At 39.5% G+C, this 16,586-nt stretch overlaps 1 protein-coding gene across 4 annotated transcripts in view; it reads left to right on the forward strand.

Moving 5' to 3' along the window:
• The window catches only part of C3H1orf87 (chromosome 3 C1orf87 homolog), an 83,223-nt gene that overhangs the window by 21,142 nt on the left and 45,495 nt on the right, over positions 1 to 16,586 (forward strand). Inside the window, exons 3-7 of one of the 4 annotated variants that reach the window (XM_070786447.1) lie at positions 1,725 to 1,959; positions 5,649 to 5,789; positions 6,352 to 6,477; positions 10,112 to 10,227; positions 13,611 to 13,800. In XM_070786447.1, coding sequence (XP_070642548.1) covers positions 1,725 to 1,959; positions 5,649 to 5,789; positions 6,352 to 6,477; positions 10,112 to 10,227; positions 13,611 to 13,800 — 808 coding nt within the window. Of the gene's footprint in view, positions 1 to 1,724; positions 1,960 to 5,648; positions 5,790 to 6,351; positions 6,616 to 10,111; positions 10,228 to 13,610; positions 13,801 to 16,586 lie in introns of all 4 variants that reach the window. The other 3 variants (XM_019957357.2, XM_019957358.2, XM_019957359.2) reach the window with 3 other exon arrangements.

Genomic DNA, 16,586 nt, shown 5'->3' on the forward strand with positions numbered 1-16,586 from the left:
GGTGTTGATTATGCCATCTCTCTGGCAACATTCTCTTCACTTTATTGCTAAGACCACACTCTTCTGGTTTTTCTTCTACCTTACTTAGAATTTCTTCCAAGTCTCCTTTTAGGGCTCTTCGCTCTGTAAATGTAGGTGTTCCTCTCAGCTCTTTCCTAAGCCTTCTTTGCTTCTCATGCTGCCATGACTTAAGAGAATTAATGTAAAAAATATACATATGTCAATCTTGGCCTTATTCAAATCAACAAGTGTTGTAGCCATTGTTTTATGCTCAGATTACATGACACACTTTAACATGGGTCCTTTCCACTGCATCAATAATAACAGCTAAAATTTATACAACCTTCTAGGCATAATGCATAGCTATTTTTTTAAATTATTTTTATTGATAATAAAATAATATTTCTTCATGTTAGAAATTTAGAATAATAGTTTTATTATATAGTATAATATGGTATATAGTATAGTATATAATATAGTATAATGTGGGCTTCCCAAGTAGCTCAGTGGTAAAGAATCCACCTTCCAATGCAGGAGATGCTGGTTCAACCCCTGGGTCAAGAAAATCCCCTGGAGAAGGGAATGACTACCTATTCCAGTGTTCTTGCCTGGAGAACTCCATGGACCGAGGAGCCTGGTGGGCTATAGTCTGGGTCACAAAGAGTTGAACATGACTGAATGACTAACAACAGTACACTGCCTGTAGTATAATGTAATATCCTGGCTTCTGTTAGGAGGTTCTTACTGTTTACTTCTGACATATTTCCTTCTACATATATTATGCACTCTCACACAAAGACACATGTATTTATATATGAGTTTATATAGTTGAGATAATTATCTTTTTCATTTATTTGTATAACAAGATATTTTTTCATTAAAATTATTTGTAACTATTTTAATAGCACCATACATTATCTCAAACGAACATAGAATGAAACACTCAACACATCCACCTATTAATAAATAGTTTAAAATTTTTCTTTTTCCACATTTTTTACTTAATATGAATTCTTAAAAATTGATTTACTAGGTCAAAAATTTTAGCTTCCTGACTCTTTAATATATTTAGTCCAGTCACCCACTGTAAGAATTCTATTTATTTATGTGACCATGAGCATTTGTATTCTTTATTTCCGAAGAAGTTTTCTATATTTAAAACAATACCATGTAATTGTGACTTATGTCTTTTAGTTACTAAACAAAGTTGCATAATTTGTAGATTTTTGTTTTTATATAAATTTCTTTGAGCCATTCCTACAATTTTTCCCCCTCTATTTAATATTAAAATTAAATGGAGGACTACTGAGAGAAAAAGAAGCCTTCTGGTGAGACAATTAAGGGGAGACACAGAGCAGAACTGGAGCTGGCAAAATGCCTTGACTTTCTTCTTTTTCTAGTTGTAAACACTGAAAATACCTGTTAGACTTTTAAGGAAGAAAGATAAGTAATAACCTTTAGGGTTCATCTTTGAAACTGCCATTTCTTACAGTAAGGATTTTAGAGCAGATGGATAGATTATAAGGAAGGTAAAGCCTGAGAAAATAACATGGTTTCTCTATGGTAAATGATCCCTAGACAAATAATAATGTTTACTTCTTCATTCCGTCATGCTAAATTACCAATATTCCCACCACCAGACTAACACCTGCCTTTTCTTATGCCAGCTTAGTGCAGGTGGAGTGTGCCCTGAGTAACAAAGCACAAAACTTGTTTCTTTGCAGCAAGGAGAACCAGAACTTGAAGGCAGAAACTCAAACAGTGCTCCAGAAATCAGTGACTGGTGATGCAAAGCCCATCGGTGGAGACCCACCAGCTCTGACTGATCCCACAGATCATCAAATCAATCACGACCCAGATGATGTGAAAGAGAGCAAGCACCAAGAGAACAACCAGAAACCAGAGGACAACGGGAAGCTCCTAACAGGAGCACTCAGTTGTAGATTTCTGGATGGCAAAGTGAGTAACAAATTCTTAAACTTTCCTTGGTAATTGGCTAGGAAATTCAGTTGGGTTGGAAACATACACTCACATCAACACATGCTTGTTCTAATGGTAATTAATACATTTTGCATCAAATAGAATCAAAATCATTTTTTAAATCTGAAAATGAATTTTGAGATCATTCTGTATATTGCATCTTCACTGACCGCTAACTGAATTGGTCAACCTACTCTGTGACTAAATGATCGTTATACAGTGATGCATCATCACTTGTGCAAATTTGGGGTGTGTTGGAGGAGGAGGGTTTGTCTGCTTTAATGTTATAGGAAAAGATAATTTATTTTCAAAACCCAATGAAATCATGTCTAGATATCAAAGAATTATCAGCCCTAAACTATCTTCATAGAAATATTAATACATTATCACTGCCCTCTGCTAAGAATCAACCAAACAATCCACAACAGATTAACTTGATAATGCTGAATCTAAATGATTATTAATTTGTAATTAAAAAGCAAGAGTAGCAGCAATAGAAAATTGGACCCAATTAAGACCAACTAATGATTCATTGGTAACAAAGTACCATTTCAAAAAATTGCTGAAATTGCAATTAAACAAATATATAGAGGAGGAGTTTTGTAGCACCGCCAAGAATGAAGTGACAGTCGGATATTTTAGTAGAATACTGAATTAGAGTCTGCAGTAAACTCTAACATAACTATCTTTAGTTTATAATTTTAATAGCCCTTTCTAAATCACTCAGATGCTCACTAGTTTTCAGTCATGAGAATATAAAAGCCTGTGGATTTGTGATCTTTTATTCATTAGAACTCTGCAAAAATTACAATATGGAGTGGCTACCAGTTCACCAATGGACCTCAGACCTCAGACCATGTTCTGCAAGGTCTCAAACACTGGGGACTTCTCATTTTTCTCCTAAAATTTTTATTGATCCTTCTAACTGTACCATATTATATACTCATGTAGAAATTTTGGAAAATGGAAGAATATAAATAAGAAAAAATAAAATGCAAAGAAAAATAATAGTTTATTTCTTTCTCATCTTTTTTTCATGCATAGATACCAAATACGAATCATCACATATATGTTCTTTGTCATCCTGGTCTATTCACTTCATATCCAGAATTCTCCCACAGCTTCAAAAAATTCATCCTAAGCATTATGTTTAATGTCCCTGTGAGAGTCATACTCAGAACTAACACTTAGAATTTGCTACATGCCAGGCACTATTCTAGCTTCCCTGGCGGCTCAGACAGTAAGGAGTCTGCCCTCGGTACAGAAGATCCCAGTTCAATTCCTGGGTCGGGAAGATCCCCTGGAGAAGGGAATGGCAACCCACTCCAGTATTCTTGCTTGGAGAATTCCATGGACAGAGGAGTGGGCTCCGGTCCATGGGGTCACAAAGAGTCGGACACGGCTGAGTGACTCACACCCAGAGGCACTATTCTAAGCTGTTTATATATATTAACTAACCTACTACTCCCAAGCACTCAGTGAGGTAGGAACTTCTATTATCTTCAGATCATAGAAGAAGGAACTGAAAAACAAAGACATCAAGTGCTTTGCCCAGGTCATAAGGCTGAGAAGTGGCAGAGCCACAGTTGAGGTCCAGATTCTAGGGCCTTAATCCCCAAACTATATTCATTCGTTTATATGGATATAACATGTCTCATTTAATCCCTATTGATGGGCGTTTAAGTCATTTCTAGTTTTTCTTTTATAAATGAAAGTTTGTTTGACCCTCTCTCTACCCATCTGGGATACAGGGTCTGCATTAGCCACTGTGACAGGCAGAGTGTTCACTAGGTAAGTTGTTCTTGGACCTCCACGGTCTGGATTCTTTACTAGCTCTGCAGTGCCAGAGGGAGACAATTTGTCCCTCCCCTCCCAGGATTCAAGGGGTTTCTTATGGGAGGCTCAGCAGGGCTAACACCCACCCATCAAACACAGCAAGACCTCGTGGGAAGTGTGGGGCCTGACTAATTGGTTCTGTCTGCCGAGTGTAGGATCCTGGCTGGCCAGATGGCAGCCATGGCTGCCTGGTACAGAGACACTCATTACCACCTTGACTAAGTGGTAAGTGGAATCCTGCCACAGTGAAAGAAGTAAACCAATCAGAGCTCCTTCTAGATTCCTGTTCTTCACATATAGATGAAAATAAGCTTTCCTGTCTGGGATGTAGCAGGCAGTCTGGACCGGCTGAATTTGCTCTAAAAGAAAAGTAAACGTGGGTTAAGGACTGGCAAGTGTGAAACTCTGTTCTAAATTACAGGTAAACTCAAAGATAACCCTAGGAAGAGGTAAGTAAAGCTGAAAATGTTAAGAGAAGCAATAGTAAGATATCTTATAAATCAGCAAATACAAACTCTCATTTCACAAATGAATAATAAGAGACCCAGAGAGCTTAAATGATGTTTCAAGATCTCACAGACAGAGCCTGGCTCTTCTCACTGCCAGCCCTAGGATCTTTTGTCTCTTAAATTCTCTCCTTATACATTTTTAAAAATACATATATGCTGTTTACACTGTTTCTCAGAAGTATCAGCTCTGCTTTCTCTCAGAAAATAAAAAAGAATCTGTGACTAGCGGCAAACTCAGTAGCACAGTTTCAAAAATAAAATTAAAGTGTGCTTTTTGCATCTGGCAGCATGAGAATGAAAGTGTTAGTGCTTTAATTTTAATAATTATCACAGTTGATTGGTAGTACGTTCCTTTCAAAGCCATTTTGCTTGTTTTGTCTTGCTTTTCCTCCACAACTGCCTGTTCTAGAACTCTGCCACTCCTGCTCACTCAGCTCACTCTAGAGAGACTTTGATTTTTCTTTAAAATGTTTAATGACTATAAACCCTTCAGGTTGCTATTTATACTGATAGGTTATTCAGTATAAACTATCAAATGAGTATGGACATTCAGTTTTTAGTGAATCCCTCTCATAATGCCTCCTTTCAATGACCTGATATTAAATATGGCCATGTGGTTAAATTTGTACCCAGGATTTCCTTTGAATCAGGTATGGTGAGGTGACAGATAAAGAGACAACTGCCTTTGAAAGAACTTGTGACTTAGATTTCCCAGGGGAAGCGGGTATGCCACACTGTGCAGGGCCGCATGTGGAAGCACCAAGATCAGGAGGCAGAAGAATAAGGGAAAAGCACAGGCCACGGCCTTTATTGGGGTTTCCATGGGAAAGGTAATGCGGGCAGGGTTAGCAGATTAGAACTGGCTGGCTTGAACAACTCCAGTGAGTGGGCTTTGGGTAGAGGGGCTATCCCCAGTCTGATATGTGGACCTAGGTTCATTTGGGACAGGGGAAATACTGAGTTGGTATGTGAGTTAGATAAGGGAGGTGGTTAGAGACATAGATTTAGGTTGATTGGTTTGCATATGAAAGATGTGTTTACAGGCTTACTTTTTCTTTGTCACAAACACCTTTTATCAGGCACAAAAGAAAACATGTCTAATTGCCCATTTATTTATCAAACTTGTGTTAACTGCATAATGCTGAAATTAATGTTGAGATAAGCTCTCTTCTTGGGGGATTAAATGACTCAATGACCTCGGGGCTTGAAGTCTTTTGGAATGGGACCATGTTTTAAGAATTAGTTGGCTCACTCATATTTTCCATTTTTTTCCCTCTTTCTCTTCCCCATCCCTTCTGATCCATTTATCTTTGCTTCTTTAAGGTTTCCAACCAGGCAAATGTCTACTGCATCTCTCAACCAACTGGAGACCAGTCCCTGTCCTATATCCATGGCCTCCCCAGGAGAAACTTTAGAGACTGGTCCTTAGAACAGATGGCAAGGAGCAGCTCTGACCAACCCAAGGTGGGAGCTGTTGAGCTGTTTTCTATTGTAGATGAAGGGATATTATTTGTCAACTGTGTATTTTGATGTGGAACAGATAATAAGATGGTCTAAGATAGACTGGTGGATACCACACCCGATATGTCTCATCAGCTTTCCAGGAAACTTCCCTGGGAGCCCACAGGCAAACCTCAAATGTTCCGCATGACCATCACATCTTCCTTCCCTCTTCCTCCTCCCAGATCCCGGTCTTTAAGATTTATCATTCTAAAATCTCATATAATAAAAAATATATATTTTGTAAAAGACAAATGATATACCTTAAAGAACCTTCTATCAGAGCATGTACTCTGAAATGATTTGCTTCTTTTCTTCACCTGAAGGAAAAGATCTTGAGACGTTACAAACTAATGAATACATCCATATTGAATACTTACTTTCAAGTGTAAGTATTCTTCCTATTCGGGACAAGGCCTGAATGTGGAGGCTCTAATACCAACTCAAGTACTCTTCTGCTTCCTTGTGTTGGTCTTCAGTCACTTTGGTTTAGAGCCCTGTTAATTTGTTGTTGTTGTTGTTTCAGGATATTGGCCAGAGACCAAGTGGAACAAAAAAAGAAGACACTTTTCTTCTTGCCCTGGTCAGAAGAGAACTCAAGTCTCTTCCTTTGAGTTCTGGCTTATTAGACAAACTTCAGAAAGAGCTGAAGGTATTGGATCCTGTCTCTTCAGGATTTCTTCTCCAATCTCAGCTGAGCCACCTCTTCTTAAGGCTTGAAGTCCCTCTGCAGTTGCCAACAGTCAAGATCCTTTGCCAGAGATTTTCTAGGGGGAGCTCTCCTGAAATGGTAGGACCATCTTGCTACTTTATTGAGTTCCCTTTGTTTATTTGACTTGTACCCACCAGAGTAATAGAATCAAAAGGTAAGTTTCTTTCTTGAAAATAACCTTTGCCATTGACCCCTAAGCTACAAAGCCTATTTATAGTCATATGTAGAAATCTCTAGTCAGATAAGACCCAAATAGAAAATAGATTTAGGTCCTTTGTTGTTGGTGGTGCTCAGTTGCCCAGTCATGTCCGACTCTTTGTGACCCCATGGACTGCAGCACACTAGGCCTCCCTGTCCCCCACCATCTCCCGGAGTTGGCCCAAGTTCATTTCATTGCATCAGTAATGCAGTCCAGCCATCTCATCCTCTAACGCCCTCTTCTCCTTCTGCCCTCAATCTTGCCCAGCATCAGGGACTTTTCCAATGAGTCATCTGTTCACATCAGATGACCATGATACTGGAGCTTCAGCTTCAACATCAGTCCTTCCAGTGAAAATTCAGGGTTGAACTCCCTTAAGATCGACTGGTGTGATCTCCTTGCTGCCTTGACTTTCAGGAATTCAACACCACAGTTCAAAGGCATCAATTCTTTGGCATTCTGCCTTCTTTATGGTCCAACTCTCACAACTGCACATGACCACTGGGAAGACCATAGCCTTGACTATAAGGACCTTTGTCGGCAGAGCAGTGTCTCTGCTTTTCAACACACTGTCTAGGTGTGTCATTGCTTTCCTGTCAGAAAGCAATCATCTTCTGATTTCATGGCTTCAGTCACTCTCTGCAGTGATTTTGGAGCCCAAGAAGAGAAAATCTGTCACAACTTCCACTTTTTCCCCTTCTATTTGCCATGCAGTAATGGGGCTGGATGCCATGATCTTAGTTTGTTTGTTTGTTTTTTCCCCTAATATTTAGTCTTAAGCTAGCTCTTTCACTCTTCTCCTTCACCCTCATCAAGAGGCTCTTTAGTTCCTCTTCACTTTCTGCCATAAGAGTGGTATCATCTGCATATCTGAGATTGTTGATGTTTCTCCTGCCTATCTTGATTCCATCTTGTAATTTATCCAGTCTGGCATTTCTCATGATGTGCTCAGCATATAGGTTAAACAAACAGGGTAACAACAGACAGCCCTGTCATACTCCTTTCTTGATCTTGAACCAGTTGTTCCATACAGGGTTCTAACTTCTTGACCCTCATACAGGTTTCTCAGGAGACAGGTAAGATGGTCTGGTATTCCCATCTCTCTAAGAGCTTTCCACAGTTTGTCATGATCCACAGAGTTAAAGGCTTTAGCATAGTTGATGAAACAGAGATAGATGTTTTTTCTGAAATTCCCTTGCTTTCTGTATAATCCAGTGAATTTTAGCAATTTGATCTCTAGTTCCTCTTCCTTTTCTAAACCCAGCTTGGACATCTGGAAGTTCTTGGTTCACATAATGCTGAAGCCTAGCATCCAAGACAGTACCACCATGTACCACCAGCGGGGTTAGCCCTGTTTAATTTCTCTTTAAAAGGTTCCCTGTCCCAGATTTCATTGTCTGCTCTTAACACCATTGGAATAGTTAGAGATTCAAGATAACAGGTCTGTTTACAAGCTGATTGGTCTATAAGCTCTGAGGTTAGAATGGAGAACTTGATAAAGATGTATCATGACAGTTCCTAGAGATTTAGAGATAGGAGGCATCTTTGAAATATGGCTCATCACCATCATTTTACTAATTAGGAAACTGAAACCCAGAGGATCAAGGAATTTCCTCAGGACACTCAGAGAATTAATGGCAGACCCAGGGCAGATATAAAGGTTCCCCAAAGATAAGGCCAGGGTTCTTTTTCTGAGCATTGCACTTCCTAAGTTCACACTGTAAGTGAATACACAGCATAGTCCAAGTGTAACAGAATTCTGGGAGTGAGAAGACAATATCCTAAAATAGGAAGAAATAATAGCAATGGAAAAATCATAAATGAGCATGTGTTGATGGAAAATCAGGCCAAAACCAATTTCATAAGGCTAACGTGAAGATTTAGTAATATAATAAATGCAAATGACCTGGCCTCATGTTTAACATTTAGTAGGTTCTATCTCTTGCCCACTCCTAACCTGCAAAAATAGAATTAATTTTATATTTATGAAAAGTATTTAGCAATACAATGTCAATCTATTAGTGCAACCTTTATGAATCTTTAATTCAAGTCGATTCTCCCGCCTGAGTCCTAGTTTCTGTCAGGACCTTATCTGGCTTCCCTTCCCCACTGCTACCCACCTCCACTATGCTGGAGTTGTCTGCCCATCAGAGTCCCTAGAATAATCATCCAGTCAAGCAATGGAAATGGATGACATTCTTTTAGTCTTTTCCTATGTAAAAGAAAAAGAAAGTCTTAAGTTTTTCACTTAGGTAAATAAAGCCTTGCCCCCAAGTAATCTGACTTTATCTTTTGAATATATCTCAATATAAGTATATAATATATATAATAAATATATGAGACTTGTGAGAGAGAGAGAAGGTAGAGGCTAGGTCATGCTGTTGTAACAAAGAGCCCCAAAGTCTCAGTGGCTTAAAAGAATGAAAGCTTATTTTTCATAATGAGTCCTGCCTAGGCTCTTCTCAGTACCATCATCATCTTAGCTCCAAATCCAGGCTGGTGAAGCATCCACTCTGGAGTATTAGTGGATATGATAGCAGAGGGGATAAAGAGATATTTGGGTGGGGGGTGGGGTTCATGTCAGCAGTTTAATCCTCAGCCCAGAAGTAGTGCAGGTCACTTATGCTCTCACTCATTGGCCAGAACTGATCATGACCCTACTCAACCATGAAACAACCAGCAAGTATCATTTTACCACATGTCCAGAAGGGAAAATAAAAGGAATTGTTGGACAAAAAAAAAAAAAAAAGCACTAGTAATTACTATAATATATTTTAAAATGTTTTTAAATTTTTCAATGCTAAAAATTTTTCCAAATACATTTTATCTCAACAAAGGTCCATCTAGTCAAGGCTATGGTTTTTCCAGTGGTCATGTATGGATGTGAGAGTTGGACTGTGAAGAAAGCTGAGCACCGAAGAATTGATGCTTTTGAACTGTGGTGTTGGAGAAGACTCTTGAGAGTCCCTTGGACTGCAAGGAGATCCAATCAGTCCATCCTAAAGGAGATCAGTCCTGGGTGTTCATTGGAAGGACTGATGCTAAAGCTGAAACTCCAATACTTTGGCCACCTAATGCCAAGAGTTGACTCATTGGAAAAGACCCTGATGCTGGGAGGGATTGAGGGTAGGAGGAGAAGGAGATAACAGAGGATGAGATGGCTGGAAGGCATAACCGACTTGATGCACATGAGTTTGGGTGAACTCCAGGAGTTGGTGATGGACAGGGAGGCCTGGCGTACTGTGATTCATGGGGTCACAAAGAGTCGGACACAACTGAGCAACTGAACTGAACTGACATTTTATCTCAGCAGGTATCTTCTTTCCCCTAAGTGTAAATTAAATGAGGATATTCTCTTTGATATTTAATTTTCAGGTGAATTATGAAAAGCTACTCTGGTTTTTAAAAGTTGCAGCTTCAGAAGATACAGAGCAAAACAAAGGAGTTGAGGACAGCAACGTAAAAGAAACTCAGAGTAGTAGCCATCAAAGGTACTTTTTTCCCTATTTATGGGCATAGTGTGTATAGACTTCAAGAGCTGACAGGGATCTTGGAAGTAATACATTTGAAAACTTCACCCAGTGCAAAATCACTTTACTCTTTACCAATGCTTTGCCTTTTGCTTATAGTTTTCTTTTCTCCCTCCTGTGCAGGCATGCATACAAAGTTATTTGCAACAATGCGTCTTTTTTTATGAGATTGCCATGTGAAAATGAAAAACCTCGTTTTGAAATAATAAATGAATGTGTACCAGGCAGAGTTCCTGTCCACATGGTGTTATTCCAGAAATATGTTCAGACAGTGAACTCCTGGGTTACGGGCACTAGCAGAAAAAGGTTTGAGGTACAGAAATCAGTAATTCCTTCATATAATCTCAAAGGAAAGAAAGAACCCAACATAAATATAGGACGTGAGGAACAGCATTAGAGATGAGACACAGTAAAGCATGATAGTCTGTATTCTCCACAAAAAATGACAAAATGCAGTGGTTAGGAGCTTAACTTCTATTGACAGAAACCTAGACTCAATTCCTGTTTCTGCCCATTAGTGACTCTGTAAACTTGGGCTGTTCACTTACCCTCTCTGTGCTTCCATTCTCCAGCTGTTAAATGCAAACAATGATAGATTTCCCTTCACTTTATAGATTTGTAAGAGGAACTGAGTTAGTCATTGCATAGTTCTTAAAAATGGTACATGATAGGGCTTGTTACTATTTTGAAACTGTCCCTGGAGGTTCAGATGGTAAAGAACCTACCTACACTGCTAGAGACCTAGGTTAGATCCCTGGGTCAGAAAGATCCCCTGGAGAAGGGAATGGCTACCCACTCCAGTATTCTTGCCGGGAGAATTCCATGGACAGAGGAGCCTGGCAGGCTACAGCCCATGGGGTTGCAAAGAGTCAAATACAACTGAGCAACTAATACTACTATTACTACTTCCAGAAAACATCCTTTCCAGTTCCAAATAATGTGACATAGTGAGCCATGGCACTGAAGTATGTCACTTCACTCTAGGAAAAAGGCAGGGTTTCCTATAAAATTGTCCTTGGACCAAGTGACAGACTTAATTCCTTTCTACAATGTGCAATGTGGCCTTTTTGATTGCATTACTTCATTCTACATGCATCCATCGAATGCCAGCTGTTTGCCAGGCACACTTTGCTGAGCACAGTGAATTCAGAGATTGGCAAGGCTCAATCTCTCCCTCAAGGGCTAACAGTCCAAAGAAAGTGATGCTGCCATATGGGTACACCAGTCAACTATCACTTGGAGCAACTTCCCTGCTGAGAACCATAAATCCCTAGCAATATTTAATAATCAGCAGCCATACTTCATATAGTAGAGATAGTGAGATTTGCAACCTGAGAAGTAGGAGATGATGCATCAGAACAAATGGCCACTTACTGGCAGATATGGGTCTCATGAATCCTAGACAGGAAGTCTTTCCTGAGCCCTAGACTAGGTTATATCTCTTTGCTGTATAACCTCATAGCCCTTTCTTTTTATAGTAGTCGTTGTGCTTGTAATTACTTCTTTGACATTTGAGGTGAGGAATAGTGTCTTTCCTGGCCAACTCAGTGTCCAGCATAGTTCTAGCATAGTTCCTGGCACACGGGAGATGCTCAATAAATATCTGTGGAATGTCATCGGCACCTCCAATTATCCAAAGAGCTTGCATTATTTCACTTGCAGGAACATTTGGATATCTACTATATAAAAAAGGTCCATAAAGATATCATTTTGAATTCATCAGAGAAGGTGCTGCTCTATATAAACCAGACAGTGTGTTTGCGGAAGTGCAGGACTGATGGCCTGCAATGAATCCAGGCTCTTTACTAATTAATGTACAGCTCAGAAAAAGTCCCTCCCATGTTCTGTCAGGTAGAGCTTTATGTGGGACAGCTCTATGATGTTTAAAATGCCTCCAGCATCACCAGTGGCAACAGCTTTCATCACCTAAGTGGGACCAGATGAAGTAAACTCCTGCAGAAGGTTTTTCTATGAAATCCACCAGCTGCAGTAAATGGGCTCCATATAAAACCTCCCATTCAGTACTCCGTGTACTGAGCCGAGGGCCAAAGTCTTTCTTATGAATTCCTTCCTGCAGAAACTGGTGTTACAAGAAAAGGAAAGAGGAAGGAAACCTGATTCAAATCTGGAACAGATTTGCCAATCTGTACAAGATCCACAGATATATGTGCAAAACAGACTCGGCCCACATCTTACGGTACAGTTTACAAGGGAGGTCAGACAGAAAACAACAGCTAAAAGAATCAGGAAGCAATTGCAACTTGAGGGAAACTTATTACAGGAAAAGAACAAATAAATTTGAAAGAGTTTCTCAAGCAGGGGGTTCAGGAGCACTAGGGGGGCTGACTGTGAACCTCAGTTCCCAGTGCCTCACTCAGGGACATCATATTGGCAACTGGAAACTGACCACGGTGGGAGTTTTTGCACCATAAAATTTAGTAAGGCTGCAGATTACAGCTTTATCTTAGAGAGCTGGTCATTAATGATTTACCAGCATACCACTGAAAGGAAACTGATTTACATGAATGGAGTTTGGGGGATATCATAGAATGTCTGTCTAGAGAAGTGGAACTTAAGTTGAAACAGAGGAAACAGGAAAAGCTTCACTCTGAAGGAGATAGCACAGCTTGGATCTGGAAGAACATATACACTGGAATGTTAAATGAATAAACACCCCAAAGTAGTTTCATAAAATAAATGACTATAACACTTTATCACCTTGTTTTCACCAATCATTTAAAGAAACAACAAACAGATACACCATCTTAGTAACTACATACATTTGGATGCCAGACAGTAAATAAATAATTGTTCCCAAAACTTTTCTGGGTTTTCCAGACTCAAAGAGCAGAGTCAAGGATAATGAAGGAAGTTTACCTGGTTCAAGATTTCCTTCTAGATAGCTTCCCTGACTACAGGGATCTGGTAGGATCTGCTTTGCTTGTGGCAATGGACAGTTTGGGAATTTGCTATCAAATTGCTATTGATATTTGCTATCAATAGTTATCTGGACTTAAGAAAAGTGTTAATAAGATTGAATAGGTAAGTAAACTGCTATGGTCAATTCTAAGTTTCCCTCATCTGGAAAAAAATTAGTGGATTACAAGTTGTAGTCTATGATCTAGTTGAATGGATTCGTACCTCTGAGAGAAGAGACTGTGGGACTCACTAGAATAGAACAAACTTTAGTTGACCTGTGCAGTCTCCTTATGCAGTCCCGTGATGAGGTTACCCAGATTTAGAAGGCCTTGCTGGGTGGGTTCTCTGGTTCCACAGTGTATGGCAGGGGTAAAAGATCAGGTATGAAAACACACAGCAGCTTTGAGTAAATTGTCTTTTCACAGCCTTTCTCCTGCTTCTCCAAGCAGTATCGCCCCTCAAGACTACAACTCACAGTCAGAAGTGAACGAGAGCCTGTTGGAAGTCCTGAAGATGGCACTGAGGGCAACCAAGGCCAAACTCAACATAGAGAAACTCAACCTGAGTTTTCGAAAAGAAGATCGCTCATTCTCTGGCTGCCTGCCCCCACCCAAGGTAACCTAAATTAGATTTCAGATTCATTCATCTCCAGAAGGCTATCTTGGGGCACTGGGTCTATAGTAAGAAGGCGCAGTTCACTAAGAATAAACATACTGAGATCCATAACTGGCTAGCTTTGAAAGTAGGAGTGCATATATACTAATTATGTAGGTCCTAGGAAAATTTAAACTATGTAAGTTCAGTATTTATTATGTAAGCCTAATAATCACTTCCCAAATTTTAATCAACTAAGAGGAAAATAATAAGCTAAAGAAAACAGAATGTTTACGGTAAAGATTTCCATTTCCTGTTTTTACTTCTAATTTCTTATGTAATAAATTGGCCATCTCTTTCGAGAAGGAAATGGCAACCCACTCCAGTACTCTTGCCTTGAAAATGCCATGGACAGAGGAGCTTGGTGCAGGCTACTGTCCATGGGGTTGCAAACAGTCGGGCATGACTGAGCGACTTCACTTTCTTTCTTTCTTTGGAAATCAAGCCATTTCTTGTTTAATAGAAACTTTAAAATGAGGGCTTCCCTGGGGGCTCAGTGGTAAAGAATCTACCTTCAGCCAATGCAGAAGACCTGAGCTTGATCCCTGGTCCAGGAGGATCCCACATCCCCAAGCCCATGTACCACAACGACTGAGCCTGTGCTTTAGAGCCCAAGAGCCGCCACTACTGAGCCAACGTCCAGCAACTACTGAAGCCCCATGCCCTAGAGCCTGTGCCCTGCAACAAGAGAAGCCACCGTGATGAGGAGCCTGCACAGCACAGTGAAGAGTGGCCCGCCCTCACCACAGCTAAGAAAGCCCACGCAAAAGCAATGAAGACCAAGCACAGCCAAAAATAAATCAATACAGTTATATTTAAAATAAAGTTTAAAGTGATTAAAAGACACTGAAATAAAAATTCAAATTAAAAAAAAAGCCCAGTTTTGATCTGTGTTCTGCCTGTGGATTACATTTCACAATTAACTTATTTTCTGCGCTCAAGAGAAAAAAAAACAAGAGTAAAGAATTGTGAAATATGCTGAATTGGTCCAGGAATTACTTACACTGGGCTATGTTTTATGCTAACAATAGACAGTATGACAATATCTAAATAACATTTCACAGTGGAAAACAAATATTTTTTCCAAAGCTAAGTGTTCATGTATCACATCCTCTACCAGCTTCCGGTGAGGTCACCAGGCAGTACTCTGTTCTTTAGGGACACCAAATTGTAGGAACTGATGTGGTTTATTGCTGATAGAGATTAGCAATGCTGTTTTGGAGCATTAATTAACTGGATAGATATGTTTCATAAAAAAGGATCCAGAACCATATTAACTCATGTGTTGTATTCACCCAAACAAACTCCAGTCATGAGATTACCTTGCATACAGGCAAAATAATAGTGACCACATTGACTGCAATTCCATTCACAACAACTTGCACTACCAGGCTTTGCTGAGTTCTTCCTAAACTGCCAAACACTGCATTAAATGCTTTACTTATATTTACTCATTGAACATTTACAGGTAAATGGAAGACCTAGGTAGATGTTATAATACCCATTTAATAAATGAAATAAACAACAACTGATTCTCAGAGAAGACAACTGAATCTCTCAAGAACCACAGCTAGCAAGAGGCAGAGCCAGGATTCAAATACAGAAGAATACTGGACACTGAGAGACAGAATTGGAACTCCAATAGGCAGATGATAGCTGGAAGATTTTACTGAGTCTAGGATACAGGAATTAAAAATCCAGAGGAACAAAAAGGATTGTAATTTATAGGGGAAAAAAGGTTCTGAAACAAAGATTGGAAAAAGCCTTTCATCCAGGTAAACAGGAGTTAAGAATTGAGAGAGGATTCAAAAAAGCAAGTGATATTTACTAAGAAACCAAGGACACAATATATTGAAAGTGGATTCTTATTCTATGACAGAAGTAGCTTTCTTTCTTTTTCATTTATATAGTCAACTAACCATGCAAAGGCAAAGTCACATGATAGTGTGCATGTGTGCTGTATACATGAATATTAAACATTCAAACATGTTTCACTGGAGGAGAGAACATTACAGGAGATTCCACACATCATAAATGGCCTTTATTGTGTTTTTGAGAAGATCAGCAGAAATTGACTAAGCAGGAACCACTCTTTGTCAGATTAGAAAATACATACCAGTATCAGTGAAGCTTGAATGTTCTCAGATGACACTCATAGAATGGAATATGAATGACTTGAAAATCAAAATAAATTTGCTTAAGCTCTTTGAGTCTCTGATTTTCCATCTGGAAAAAAGTGGGCTCCAAATATCTACCTCCTGTGTCTATTGTGAGGATTAAGTAAGATAAGTATGTGAAAGCACTCAGTATACTGTTTGATATGTGAGGCACTCAGGAAATAGGTTTCCCTTCCATATATATATATATTTTTTTTTTTTTTTTAATCAGTGTTTGGTGAAATTGTCACTGCAAAATAGTCTAAGGAAGGAGGCTCTTTCCCAGGGTCAAGTGATGGCCACATGGAGTGCTGGCTGTCAGAGCAGGCTCTGAATGTCTTCCTCCAACAGCTGGCCCTGAAAGCTTAAATTTGTGGTTCATATTGAAGAAAATGGGGCACATTTTCCTTGAAGCTGGTCTGCCTCTCATGAGCCATCTGGCATCTCTTAAGACATCTGGAACTCACTCAAAGTATATTACAGTTCCGGGAGGCATGGCAAATAGAACTGTGATTCCCCAGAATGTGAGATAAATTGAGGCCCAATGGACACTGGATATGACACGCAGCAGCAGCTGCACCCCAACATCCT

Source organism: Bos indicus, chromosome 3 (assembly GCF_029378745.1).
Source record: "Bos indicus isolate NIAB-ARS_2022 breed Sahiwal x Tharparkar chromosome 3, NIAB-ARS_B.indTharparkar_mat_pri_1.0, whole genome shotgun sequence".
NCBI lineage: Eukaryota > Metazoa > Chordata > Mammalia > Artiodactyla > Bovidae > Bos > Bos indicus.